The 15,182-nt window shown below is 33.0% G+C and overlaps 1 protein-coding gene and 1 pseudogene across 4 annotated transcripts in view; one reads left to right on the forward strand and one right to left on the reverse strand.

Moving 5' to 3' along the window:
* The first annotated feature begins 4,905 nt into the window (after positions 1-4,905).
* Positions 4,906-6,604, forward strand: LOC121234566 (annotated as a pseudogene).
* Positions 6,605-12,049: 5,445 nt separating this feature from the next.
* Positions 12,050-15,182, reverse strand: part of LOC121235103 (protein NBR1 homolog) — a 36,446-nt gene continuing 33,313 nt past the window's right edge. The window contains exons 1-3 of one of the 4 annotated variants that reach the window (XM_041131343.1): positions 12,371-12,966; positions 12,166-12,254; positions 12,050-12,073 (exon numbers count right to left, since the gene is read on the reverse strand). In XM_041131343.1, coding sequence (XP_040987277.1) covers positions 12,071-12,073; positions 12,166-12,254; positions 12,371-12,893 — 615 coding nt within the window. In that variant the 5' untranslated portion in view covers positions 12,894-12,966 and the 3' untranslated portion in view covers positions 12,050-12,070. Of the gene's footprint in view, positions 12,074-12,141; positions 12,255-12,367; positions 12,967-15,182 lie in introns of those variants that run through there. The other 3 variants (XR_005934513.1, XM_041131346.1, XM_041131344.1) reach the window with 3 other exon arrangements.

Genomic DNA, 15,182 nt, shown 5'->3' on the forward strand with positions numbered 1-15,182 from the left:
ATTAAGAAAGTGACTATTAGTGAAATTATATATATATTTTTTCTTAATGATTAAGAATGTGAAAAAACATACTTAAAATACAATAAAAACAAAAAGAACAAAAAATTTATAACTAGTGGTACGCCTAGCGGTAAATGTTGGACGGCCCGCTATTAAAAAATATTTTGAAATGTGTTCGTTGTTGAATAAAATAAAATAAAAATACATAATTTTACTAATAGTTACTTCTTTAACTATTAAAAAATAAAAAATCCGAACCGTAATTTTGAGGAGACAAACTCATGGGGCCAAGTATCATTTTTCATAAAAAACTTGACAATTTTTTATATTTTGTGAAAATTGTTTTAAGTTTTTAATTTTCTATAAAAATTTAGACAACCGATTTTATGATATATAATTTTAGGAAAATTTTGTAAGATTTAACAGATATAATATTGAAGTTAAAATATATTTTTTTAATAGAAATAATATTTGCAATCATGAAGTGCAAGTCTTGTGCAATCTCTTTAAAAAAAATAAGTAAATACGAAACCTACATAAAAAAAATTAATTTTTTAATAATGACTCACATTCTTTTTTAAAATGATTGTATGATATTTACGTACTTCGTGACTAAATATAACATTATTTCCACGATACCATTCTATAGATAGTCCGGCCACCCGTGGGATTTTATGGTCGGATGGCCACCAAAAAATTGTGGTCAACCTGCCAATATAATTTTAAAAAGGTTATGAAAATAAATTTTTAAGAATTTTACTGAATATATCTTTAAAATAGTTATTCTTCCCAGTTTTGAGATGAATAGTTATTTTTCATATTAAGAAGTTTAGGAAAAATAAAAATAAGTATTGTGTGTAGTGTGTGAGATGATGAGTAGTAAAACTCATTATAAATTACGTATGATATATTTGTAATCAATTTAATCATTCAATTCAAATAGAGAATTAAAGAAGAATATACATACAAAAATGAATGCATGTAGTTATTTGATATTGAAAGAGACATCCACGACACAGCATTACGTTTGGGCATGATATCCATGAAACACCTGTGACTTTAATATTCTAAACATACAGTATAAAAAATCATCACATGTACAGAGTCCAGACCAAATTAAGCAAACTAATTTCACAATAATTAAAAAATAAATTGTAGATATTCTTTGCAATAATAGACTAAAAATATTTCAGACAATAATGCAGAATCACCCAAAAAGGTGGTAGACTATAATTGCGAAATGTGATTTTTCATTATAATTGTTGGAGAAATTATTTATTATTTTCATTTGTTTGATACAAATTTGATGTCACGTCAAGTAGGGCTGTACAAGAATCGAGAAAACTGGCCAGCACTGACTCAAACCAGTGGCAGGAGCATTGAACCGACAGAGAACCAGTCAGCTGGCGGTAGGAATTAAGCAAAACCAACTTCGGCCGGTTCCTGTCCTGGTTTGACCCAGGGAAAACCGACCGGCCGATGTCAGCTATGTTTTTTTTTTTCAAATATATGTATATGAAACAACATCATTTCACTTAAACGAGTGAAACGGCGTCGTTTTGGGGACGCAAGTTGTAAAAAAAAAATATAAATGCAACGTTGCCATTTTTAATTACGGTAAAAGATCCCTAATGAGCCCTTATTCCTCATTATTCCTTCAAAATTTTTTTCTCATTCTCAGATTCTCCCCAGTGGCAGCCACCCCTATCTCCCTCTCCGATGTGGCGATGCCATCTCCCTCTCCCTCTCATCTCCCTCCCGAGCTCTCAGAGCCATTGTCTCAGGTCTCTCATCTCTCTTTCCTCTCTTTCTCTCTCACGGGATAGTTGATGTTTATTATCTGGATCTATATAGTTGATGTTTATTGTTCAATCTGTATTGTTGAGTATTGAGAAATTTGTATGACTCATGGAAACCAATGTTCATGCTGATGAACCGACCGAAACTACGCCGGCTGGTTTTACCACTCTCCATCGACCAGTTTTGATTGTTATCTTCCCCTGAAATCCATGTTGCTTCGGTTTCAGTTTTGGATCAAAACCGAACCGATATGGTCGATTTTCACCTCTAACATTAAGAGGGAAAAAAATAGATTATTTTTATCCTATTAACAATTACAGAAATGATTTATATAGTTATATAGCATGCAAAATCTCACACTCCATTTGGAAAAAGTAGAAGGATTCTGAGACATACGTGAGAAAATTTGAGACCCATCTTAGGTTTATTATGAAAAATTTTTTCATAGTAGATCTAACTTTTTTCAAAAGAAGTGTATAGAACTTGCACATTTTAAGACTGTATCTAGCATTACTCTAATACTTATTATTTGGTACGTGTGTGCAGTGCTCATGGTGTTTTCAACTAGACTTCAATTCCAGTTTGAAAACTACAGGACAATTCAAAGGTCGGATGTCAAGAAAACAAAAAAATTGATATAAGTCCTTGCCGGAATTGAGCAGGAAATTTAGTTCAATCATACAAAGTATAAGAGAAAATGTGATTAAGCTGCTCCACACAAGTAGGCCTCCAATCATGGTGGCAGTAAAAAAACTCTTGAAAAATGTCCTCAATTATTCAATATCATATAGAAGCTTTTTTGTTTTTAAAGAAGAGGACGATACTCTAATTTTATTAATAAACCCTCATTTATGACGGATAAATACATTATACAAAAAGAGCAAGTCGGTTAGAACATATGAAAATCCAAAACCAGGCTCTTAAGAAAAAAGAAAACCATTACTAGAAATGAAACAAAAACGAAGATACGAGGAGCTATGAATGTAAGAATTAATACTAGAAGTTGGCAATACCTACCAGAAGTTGGCAATACTTGCACGTTCCAAGCAAAAAGTCCAACCATATGTTTGGAAAGTAAAAAAATAGAAGAGAAGCTTACAGCCGCCAAAGCTCCATGATTAGTGAGACTACCTGCTAAAGTGTTATTTTCTCTGGAAACATGAGTCATGCTAAAAGAAAAAGAATGATTGAGTATTTTCATTGTTTTGTACTATTTATTTACTGTTTATTTTAGCGAATATTTTCAAAACTTAAGAGATGAAATATTGTATTAGAATAGTCAAAATTGTTGTACGGTACAACTCCAGATGAAATATTTTCATCTGTATTGACTAACCAAACCGGCGTAAATGAATCACAGATTTCCATCCTCAGACAATCCATTCCGCATCGACCAAAAGTTTTCACACACTTTAGAGTATCTCCAAATTTAACTTGTAGAGCCACAAGTTCACAACTGGTTACCATTTTTCCTAGCTAGCTATTTTAAGATTCCAAGGACGTATCTCCAAATGTACACCATTTCACTAGGCCTCGTTGGATTACGCAGTTCATATGAGATGAGATGAGATGATATGATATGTTTTGTTGAAAGTTAAATAATATATTGTTAAAATATAATTGTTATTTTAGAATTTGAAAAGTTGAATTGTTTATTATATTTGTGTGAGAGTTTGAGAAAGTTGTAATGATGAAATAAGATGAGATGTGCTGGTTTTATGTATCCAAACTGAGCCTAAATGACGTGGATATTCACGTCAATTGCCTGCATTCTGCTTGCATTTATCGACTACATTTATGCCCTGTTTGGATTGACATCTCACTACTATTCATTATTATTCACAAATCTTACTACTATTTACAGACTATTTCAACTCATTTCATTTTTTCTCTCAATATAAATGGAGCTTAGACTACTTTTTGCCAATTAATATGATGAAAATAATCCACTTTTTTTTCTCTTGACGTGACATCAAATTTGAAACATATTAATAAAAATAATAAATAATTTCCCAATTATTCAATGTCATCTCCGAAAATTAAAAAAAAATGATTAAAACACTAAAGCAAGTAAGAATATCTAAGTCATTAATATTGTTAGTGTAAAAACTAAAACACAATAGCATAAAATCACTGATTATCTAGCAATATAATATACATCACACATTTCATCATGGCATGCTTCATATATATATATATATATATATATATATATATATATATTATAATAAGTGTCGATAGCCATGAACAATGATTTTGTCGTTCTCCGTGTAGCTGTCCATTTTTTGTGTTTTTTTCTTTTTGTCCCTCTATTTTAGTGTTTTTGTCCGTTTAACTGGGGGTATTTTAGTCTTTTGGAGTATTTTAGTCTATTTATCTTTTCCTTTCCCTAGATATATGCCTCGGTTTTATTTTAAAACCGTCTCTCTCTGCCTTTATTCTTCGGTTTTCACTCACTCTCTCTCTCTCTCTCTCTCTCTCTCTCTCTATCTTTCTGCCTTTTCCCTTCCTGAAAGCTCTCTCTTTTCTCTTCTTCGAAAGCGACGCTCTGTCTTCTCTTATCTTCTCACGGCTTCTCTCTTCTCCGAAAGTGATGCTCTCTCTCTCTGGCTTCTCTCTCTGGTTTTTTATTGCGATTTTTTTTTTTTTTTTCCGTTTCGATGCTGGGTGTTTGGGGATTTTACAACGGTTTGCTGGGTTCTTTTTGGGGGTGACGTTCGTTTGGGGACTTTACATGGATTTGCATGTTGGGTGTTGTTTGTTTGCGAGGAAATAAAGTTTTCTCTTAAAATCGCATTTGCATGTTGTAGGTTTGGATGTTGTGGATTTTTTGTTTTTGTTTTTTGCAAAAAAAATTAACTTTTTCCTTCATATGTGCATGTTGCGGGCTTGCATGTTGTGAGTTTTTGTATTTTTTGTGAAAAAATATATTTTTTCGTGGGTTTTTAGGCTTTTTTTTTAATTTTTTCATGTTTTTGATTTCGTTAATGGTTTTTTTTTTTTGTGATTTCGTTATTTATAGATTTTTTAAGAGATGGAGTTTTTTTGGTTGTTTGATTTTTTTCCCTTCGGATTTGCATGTCGTGAGTTGTCCTGTGAGTTTGCATGTTGTTTGAGCTCGGCTTTTTTGCGGAGGAGAAGAAGCGTAACTTTACGGAAATCGTGGAGCTTCAAATCAGATTGAAGAACTATGATCCCCAGAAAGACAAGCGCTTCAGCGGTTCCGTGAAGCTTCCTCACATCCCTCGCCCTAAGATGAAGGTTTGCATGCTCGGTGATGCCCAACGCATTGAACAGGTAACCCAACCCAACTGACCTCAGTCTCAATTTTATCCCTCGTGTGTGGTTGTGCAGTGCAAATTTTACACTTCGAGGACATATATATTCTGACTGGAGTTGCTTGTACAACAAAGCTTAATACTTTGTGCATTGTTTCTGTTCTTAATCACCGCAAGCTGAGAAGATAGGATTGGAGTATATGGATGTTGAAGGGTTGAAGAAGCTCAACAAGAACAAGAAACTGGTCAAGAAGCTTGCCAAGAAGTACCACGCCTTTTTAGCATATGAGTCCGTCATTAAGTAAATTCCTCGTCTTTTGGGCCCTGGTCTTAAAAAGGCAGGCAAGTAGCGGATTTGTTTTAACTTTTTTTTGTCCGTCTCTCTCTTCATGCTATTAAGCATTAGGTTAAGTTTCACTCTTTGGTTTTAGCGTAAGTTCTTTAGGATTTAGAATTTTGGATATGTTGCTTTGTAATGCATATAAATTTATACTCGTGACAAAGAATCTTGGTGGCTTGTACTGTCCTTAAATTAATTTATTGTGATTGTAAGTCTATTACTAGCACAAATCATGGCACTTGTTTCATTATTTGCAAACATTTAGGCATGAGGCTGAACCTAAAAAAAGGGCAATAAGCTGTAAAGTTGTCTGTTTAGTTTGAAATTTTTAGGTATTCGTTCCTAAAATCTTTTCAATATTCTCATTTGTAGCTCTACTGGTGTTCTGATTTTTGAAAAATATGAAGTACTCGGATATTTTAGAGAATGTTAATTTACTGATTGACAGGCTTTTCATTGTGGTCCCTAACTTAGTGGCTTTCTTCTTGTTATTGCCATCATAACAATATAATTACTACATACCATCGGCTAGATTATAGTTTATAACGTCAATGTGAATGCAGGTAAGTTTTCAACACTGGTGAGTCATCAAGAAACCCTGGAGTCAAAGGTTAATGAAACAAAAGCCACAGTGAAGTTTCAACTCAAGAAGGTTCTCTGTATGGGTGTTGTTGTGGGGAATTGCAGTATGGAGGTATTGGTGCATCTGACGCCAAAACTCAAGTAACGGAAATGAGACATGAAGAAGATAACAGACGCTGGAACTCAAGCAACGGAAGTAAGAAATGAAATCTGGGATACGGATGCGGAAAATCTGGGATTCAGCTTTTGTATTTCAAATTTGAATATATACGTTATATCTTTAGTTGATTCTCAAATTGTATTATATATAGCAACCCTGTACGCATATCAGAATCAATGAAAACAGAGCATATTTTTATCCTTTATTCTCTCAAATTCTACAGGAGGAAAAGCAGCTTTTCCAGAATGTGCAAATGAGTGGCAACTTCCTTGTCTCATTGTTGAAGAAAAATTGGTAGAATGTGAGGTTCATTCTTACATTATTTGTGCTTTATATTCTCACCGTCCAGTGGTAATTAATTATGTGCATTTGCTTTTGTGCTTAAAATAGGTGAGGTGCTTGCATCTGAAGAGTACTATGGGACCTGCAATCCGCCTTTATTAAGTTCATTTTGCTATTTGCGAGAGTTATTTCATGAGAGGGAGAACCTACTTACAAAAAAATCACATGAGAGAGCATGATTTTTTTAGCATTGCGGCTGAGGGCCTTTTGTTTTCTTTGTTTGGACTCTTAAGCTTCAAAGTTTAGTTATTAACTTATTGGTGTTAATTTTGTTTCAGTTTGATGGTTGTACTTACAAAAAAATCACATGACAAATGCTATATTTGTATGATGTTGCAGTTGGTGGATTGTTTAAAATGGAGGGTACAGAATGAGATTGACAACATCTTAGCAGTAAGTTTGTATTATGCTCAAGGTCACATTTTTCTTTCAGTTGACAACTTTAAGTTAGAGATCAGCTGTTAGAATTCCTTCTATACCTTTCATTAAAGACACAAGTTGTCAAAACTGAGTTCACATTATATGATTGTTTGAAAATCACCAATCTATTACATAATATCAAATGCATTATCTCATAGCCTGCAATCTACCCTGTATAGAATTTATTCCCCATCACTGAGGAATTGAGTGATTTTTCTTCCCAAAATTTGTAGTTGTTTCTATATTTAGTTGTGTCCCATTCTTTTTGGGTTTTTTACTTTTTTTTTTCTCTATTCATAAAGTATCCTTTGTGTATTATGGTCTATGTCCTGATTAGAAATAAGCTTTGGCTACAGAAATGCAACTACCAATACAAGACTAATTTACACCACCAATGCAGATAAGACTACCATGGATGTTTTGGGACCAATTCATTTGTGTTTTTGGCCTTTTGTATCATTGTTATATCTTTTCATTTGCTTTTTGGATGAATATTGGAGAACAAAAGGTGTGGATAGAAACTAAACCAATTGTTAATCTTTATATTATGTATAGAAGAAGCCCCTACAGCACTTGGAGTATTGTATTAGACAATTATCCTACACCTAACAATTTAAAAACCTATCGTAATTCTCCTAAATACGAGGCACTCTTTGCTAAAATATTTTGTTGTATAATCTTTGTGTGAGTAATCTGCACTTGTTTTGGAACTACCTCATTAAGTAGTTCGAAGAGTGTGAGTTTAGATGAGGCTAGAAGGATGCCTTTGTCCTCACATTTTCCGATCCACAAGCATTTGCTGTTGCTGCTGCATCATTAGCCCCTACAGCACTCTCACAAGTGATAGAAGGAGCTTGTATTCAAGAAGCAGGGCATCTGAGATGCAGGTTTACCTTCTCGGCTACACATATACCTTTTATGAATATAACTCTGACCTCATTCATTGTGTTCTTCTTAACATTGTAAAGTTGTATCAAATTTTGTTTTTGTTTCTATGCATTAAATTATTTATTAAATTTACTTTTCCATCTATATATATAGTTCATATATATATATATATATAAAATTAACATATATATTTTCTCTCTACTGGGCAAACATCCCTTGGACGTTTCATTACTACTAGTGTATATATATATATATATATATACACACACATACATATTATATGGTAAAGTGCCTTCAACTCAAGCCTTCTTCCCGTTCCCACTATGAGATCCATTTTTACATCATGCTCAATACTTCCTTCGTTAATTTTGTTCAGCAGCCTCTTGTCCATTTCATTATCATGCATTCTATGCAGGCTACCATACAATCAAAGTTAGGAAACAAAATTACAAAAACAAAAGCTAATATTGACAATATCATGCTCTAAATAAAAAATAAAAAAAATTCCCCCCTTTTAATCCAAGCTGTCTCCACAAGGCATTCGAAGTTTTGCACCATCAGCCACATTTTGAGTAGTTTTTTTTTTATTTTTTATTTTATTTATTTTATTCTGTGTAGTTGAGTCTGCCCGAGATTGAGTACTTTGCGAATCCAGATTGAGTTAGGATTGTGCCATCTTTGATATAAAATCAGCAAGCTCAACAAGAACAGGACCAGTGATAGCATTAGAAATCATATCCTCTGAAATCTTTAAAAGTACTTCATGTAGTTTAAGTGCTTCACAGATCTGTTGTGGCACGGCTTGTAAACCCTCAGCAATGACTCCGATTTTGATATTCCGACATGGATGCTAGACTTGAAGAGAACTAAGTTGGGTAGAAGTACTACTTCCACTAGATTGAGCGTAGGAGTTAACACCTTTGTTGTTGCTCAATTGCACATTGATCCTTCTCCGTATCATCGCCTTATTCACGTCAATATCATCACAAATTGTTACCACATCACCATCAAAATCAGCTTATGTCAGGGTAAAGTCAACATTGGCAGGGATATTAAATGAATCACGAATTTCCCACCTCAAACTAGCCATCCCGGGTCGATCATAAGTTTTCACACACTTTAGAGTATCAACAAATTTAACCTGTAGAGCCACAAGTTCACAACATGTTACCATTTTCCCCAGCTATTTTAAGATTCCAATATCTGCATTTTAAAGGGCACCTGAATAATTAAGTAGTTGAAATTCTTAGGCCTATTAATAGCACAAAAGACACACCACTGCTTTGCCTAGTTGAAACAAACATTGCACTAACACACCAATCCTTTCGACAAATCTACACTCTTTCGATCGGAACCCCAGGGAAAGCTCCAGTCCAATTATAAGAACAAAAGGATCCCTTTACTAAAGTTCCTATTAAAGAATCATACCGCAGGAGAAGATAAGAGTTGAGATCTGTGCAATGGACTGAGATGATAATTCTTTTTCCAAGTATATTAACATTTATTAGAACCAAGAAAATAAACTTAGCCCAAGTAACAAGAAGTATACAAAAGGTAACACTTATTATAAATCAGGAGGTAAAAAGAGAATCATAAAAACTAATCTCATTGAATACAACAAGAAGCCCAAAGGAAGAAAGAACATCATGAAAACTAATCCATGATAAACACAACAAAACGTTACCCCTGAATACAAAATAAGAAGAAAATTAAGTTCAATGATCGTCTAAAATCTAAGCGGTTAAACGACAGAGATCGGACAAAGACAGATGTAGAGGGTTTTGAGGATACAGTCACAAATGAGTCAATGAGATTAGTTTTCCAAATAACCTTTTATAATCTTATATCTAGCAAGTCTTTAAAGGTGATGCTAAGGTGATTTCAGATGATCTGAGTTGATATGTAAATAGTATTATTTTATGGATCCCATTAAAATGTGTTCAGGCTACATTTGGATGTTGAGATGAATTGAATTGAGTTATGAATAATAGTATTTTATGGGTCTTAATTTTTTTAGATTGAAATGAGTTTAAATATTTAGATTAAAATGTATGAAGTAGGTTGAGATGAGTTTAACTTTTTTATAGGAAGTCGAAAAAATAGTGGGTCTCATCATGATTTGTTTGAGATGAATTGAGTTGAGTTTATATTCTTTCAAACACAATCATGTAAATAGCTTGAAATGTGTATTTGAATGTATGAAATATATTGGAATGGATTTAACTTTTTAAAAATAATTGAAAAAATAAGAAATTTCATCCATAATTAATATAAAATGAATTTAAGTGGTCTTGACATCCTCCTTAAATATTTATGATCAACATCTTCACAATCGTGGCTTTTCCACCGTAGACAATCTCCATGATTCTTTCCCAGGAAGCACTCGCACCGACAAATTCTCTAAAAGCAAAAGAAAAGCCAGGCTCCAATGATTCTTTCCACGACAGCTAGAATTCGACCGTAAGGCTATAATTTTTAGGATGATGTTTAAGGTATCTCAAACAAAATTTTGTAAATCATAATCAAATAATTTGAGTGTAGATGTTTTTTAATTTTTTTTTTAAAAAGAGACAAAAACTGAATAGAAATATATTTTAAAGTAAATATTATATTAAAATTTTTTAAAGTGATTAGATGTTAAAGTACTTTTAATTTTGATGTTTGTAAAATTAAATTGATTTTTATGTTTTATTTTAAAATTTGTAAAATTTGTATTGAGTTTTGTGTTTGAGTAATAATTAAGTAATTGTTAGATGAAAATTTTGAATATTTAAAATTAAAAAGTGTTTTATGTTTGAGTGAAAGTTGAAAATGAAATTAGAAGATATTTTAACCCAAACATGTCCTAATTAGTGAAATGATTTGTACAGTTTTAAGATTCTCAATTTCCGTACGTATACTCCATTTGAAAAGAATGAATAAATCCGAGATTCATATTAAAAATTCTCACTTTTTACTAGTGGGTTCTGCTATTTTTTAAATGAAGTGTGTAGAGCTAGCATATCTTAAGACGATATTTAGTAACTAGTAATCTAACTTTTATATTCAACGTACAGCTCTCGAATTTGTTAAAAATAAGATTTAATTTGATCAGTATCTTTATATTGTTCGAGATTTTTAATTTTGTGATCATTATGAAATTTATTTTATCATGTCATAAAGTAATCATTTTATATAGATGATGAGCTACATGTCAAGTTTCAGATGAATCGAGATTTGGCTTGTAAGAAGAGATTGCGTGTGAATGTGAACAAAGAAGATGAACTGAAAAACTTCCATAAAAAAATGAATTGAATGCATAATTACAGAGTACTTTGAACTATATTTATACAAGGCTAAATGAGAAATAATAAACTAACTATAATAACAGAAATAACTAACTCTTCTTCTCCTCTTCTAGTTTAACACGTGTAGCTTTAGATTTTAATTCCATTTGTTCAATCCGTGAGGCTATATTCCAACACTACACGATTACAATTTTGGATTAGCTTTACGTAGACTTCAAAATATCGTATACTAGCTAGTCTCTTAAATTAGTAGGTAAAGCCATTAATTTCTTGAAAGCCCTTTTTATGTACCAAGGTGTGATGTTAAATATGTAAAGCATGATAAATAGTTATGTCATACGTCATATTAGGAAAATTCTCATATAATAAGCATTAAGATGATTATAGATATCATGTAAGTGAAGGTGAAAGTCGCAAATATAAGCGTGGTACGTCCACCATAGATATATATGATAACATTACAAAGATGAATTTAATAATGAATAACATTTCTTGTATGCAAGAGCATGTACGTTATGGATATTGTTAATATGAAAACTAAGGCACAATAGCATAAAATCACCAAATTATCTACAATACATGAATACATACACACACAGATATAAATTAAATATATATATATATATATAAATTCTACTCATCATCCTCACACTAGTACACACCATACATAATTTTTTATTTTTTTTTCTCATACCAAATTAATGTGTAGTATATGAATGATAAGTAGAAGAACTCAATTAATTTAAAAAGAATAAAAAAATTTAAAAAATAAATAAAAAGAATTAAAATAAGTATGATATGTAATATTTGGGGATGATGATGAGTAGCAAAACTGGTATATATCATCATGGCATGTTGTTTTATATTTTCGCGGCACACTGCTATCAAGTTGCCCTTGAGAAAAAGCAAATCATTACATAATTACAAACACCAAGTTTCTGCTCTATATATATATGTAGTATAGTGCATTAACTTATAATAGTAATAGCAATAGTAATATACCATATGGTAAAGGCGCCCAAGGGCCTTCAACTTAATCCTTCTTAATTCCCACTGTGAGATCTATTACAGCACGTACGCAGCTTGATATTCATTACTTGATCTGTTGTTTTCTGTCAGCAAGCGTAAAACCAAACTCTTGCACGCGCGGTTCAATTGTTCTCATGCAGCACATGCTCACCTTCGTCCCCCTCGTCATGATCAACATTCTGCGTTGTTGAATCCATACGAGAATGAGTTTGTGAATCCAGATAATTGAGGTAGGTCTGTGTGGTCTTTGATATTAAATCAACAAGCACTGGATCAGAGACTGCTGTAGAAATTATACCCTCCGAAATCTTTGAAACTGCTTCATGTAGCAGAAGTGCTTCCCGGAGCTGTTGCAGCACAGATTTTGAAACCTCAGTAACAACACCGGTTTTGATCTTCGGATATGGATGCTGGGTTTGAAGAGAAGTAGGACGTTGGGTAGAAATGCTGCTTCCACCAGATTGAGCATAGGAGTCAACACCTAATTTGTTGTTGCTCAGTTGGACATTGATCTTCACTACTTTCATGCACTGTCTAAACGCATTAGACAGATCATCATCATCAGTAAGTGTTACCACATCACCATCTTCGTCAACATATGTCAAGATAAAGTCAGCATCAGCAGGGATATTAAACATACGATGGATCTTTTCCCTCAATTCAGTCATATCAAGTTCCACTCGTCTGTAGAAATCATAATCTACTTTCATACGCTTGAGAGTATCTCCAAATTTAATCTGTAGAGCCACATGATCAAGTACTAGCATTAAGATGCCGATCGAGACTTTTTATAACACAACAAATTAACCCTCTCATTTTTCCCAACCTTCTCTCAGTAACCAAATGCAAAACTAATCTAAAAACATAACAAGAACTTGTAAAAATCGCACCTTGATAATCTCCGTCCGATCCATTGCTCAGAAACAGCGTCCAAGTGAGCTGCAAAGCAGAAATATTTTATTCCTCGCAACGCCCAACACGCTCTAGCTAGCCCTCAATACAAATAAAAGAAAAGTCAAATAATCGTCTGGATTATTAGCGATTAGAAGGCAGACGTAGGATATATAAAAGAACAACATATAGGTTTGATTTGATTATACCTTCGAAATTAAGAGAGCTAAGTCCGAATATCCTTTTTTTATTTATCTCTCTTCTTTTTCTTTAGCCTCGAAAGCTTTATGTTGGGTTAAGTTCTTTCTTTTTTCTGTGGTTTTTACTTTTTTGACACTCTTTACAGTCAAAAACTTGCTGGAAACACACTAACTTTGAAAAAAAAAAAAAAAAACCCTCCATGATTTTCTTCACAATCTTCGCTTTTCCACCAAAAAGGCTCCAATATTCCAATGATTCTTTGCATGACAGCAACAACTCCACCAGGCCTAAGCACATAACTTTTATATTCAGAACCTCTCAAATCTCAAATATTCATGAAATTATCCTTATCTAATTCAAGATATTTAATTTTGTAATTAATTATCATGACTTTTTTCTTATCTCATCATCCCAATGTAATTCTTCAATAAATAAGGATCTATGATTTATATTCCATGTTCATTTTATTGAGAATCTTCATGTGGTTGAAGTGCTTCCCGAAGCTGTTGTACGGCACAGATTTAATTAAAAACTGATCAGCAACACCGGTTTTGATATTCGAACATAAATGCTGGACTTGAAGACAACTAATTGAATTTCTAATGGGTCGAGCATATGAGTTAACAGATCCTCAAGACTTTCAGGAGGCGCCGCTCACTACAACAGAAAGACCCCAATTTCGTCCCAAAAAAATTTTTGGGACGAAAAAAATTCATCCCAAAGTCGTTCCAATATCACTGTGCCAAAAGGTATTTTGAGACGAAAATTACCATTTCGTCCCAAAAAATTTCTTTTGGGATGAAATTGAAGGAAACCGTTCGAACGAAAATTTTTTTTGTCACGGTTTAAATTCGTCCTAGAAAATGGTTCGAACGGAAAAAATTTTAAGTTCGAACAGTAGTGACGTGTTTGAACGATTTCGAAATATGTTCGAACACACATGAATTCGTTCGAACGTTATGAATTGTCTTTGTATTCGAACGTTAAATGGTCAGGTCGAACGGTATATGGGTTCGAACGGTATAGGCTATGTTCGAACACGACTGAAATTATTTACGTTCGAACGTTGTGTGATCGTTCGAACTCTACGAACATAAATTTCGTTCGAACATTACGTTTACGTTCGAACGCTATTGTCGTTACATAGAGTTCGAACGTTTTACGTTCGTTCGAACGATATCTCTTTAATTTAAATCAATAATAGAAAACCAAATAGACATTCATACTATTTGAAAAAATACATTAGAAACTGTTTAACACTCACAAAAGTGTTAAAATAAGCGCAAATTAAATAAATAACAGTCGAGACGGGCATTGTTCGTACATAAATAGATAATCCCAAAATCCATCAGTTGCTTAGAGGCCTGTACTGTTGCATAAGCTGCTGCATTTGGAGTTGCATCTGTCTTCTGAACTCTTCTTGTTGTTCTTCATGTTGTTTGAGGCGCATCTCCATATCTGCTTGTTTTGCCAATTGAGCCTCTAACTCATACTGTCTTGCAGTCAATTCTTCGATTCTGGAATTCGCATTCTCTAGCGCTATAGAAGTCATAGATCCATTCCCAGAAGAAGAGGAAGAGGGACAAGGCTTTACACAACGACCCAAACCCCTCAAATATCCTGAACGTTGACCCAGGACTTGTGTAAAAATCTCAATATCACTTGTTGAGGAATTTTGATCTGACGCAGATTCAGCACGTAGGGCAATCATTTTATCCTAGCCATATATAAGATAAAGAATTAATATCGTCATAAATATTCTAATATATTTAATTAAAACAGGTTATAAAACTTACATAATTTTCATGGGCATCAGGATGAGTCCACTCTCCATTACGATCAGTGTGCGATGTAGCATATAATTTTGTCAGATCATAATTAGTATCTGAATCTTGCTACAATAAATGTGTTAAGATATAAAGTCATTATGATTCATCCAAATAATTAACTATATCCAATAAAAA

This window comes from Juglans microcarpa x Juglans regia, chromosome 6D, assembly GCF_004785595.1.
Source record: "Juglans microcarpa x Juglans regia isolate MS1-56 chromosome 6D, Jm3101_v1.0, whole genome shotgun sequence".
NCBI classification, from domain to species: Eukaryota; Viridiplantae; Streptophyta; class Magnoliopsida; order Fagales; family Juglandaceae; genus Juglans; species Juglans microcarpa x Juglans regia.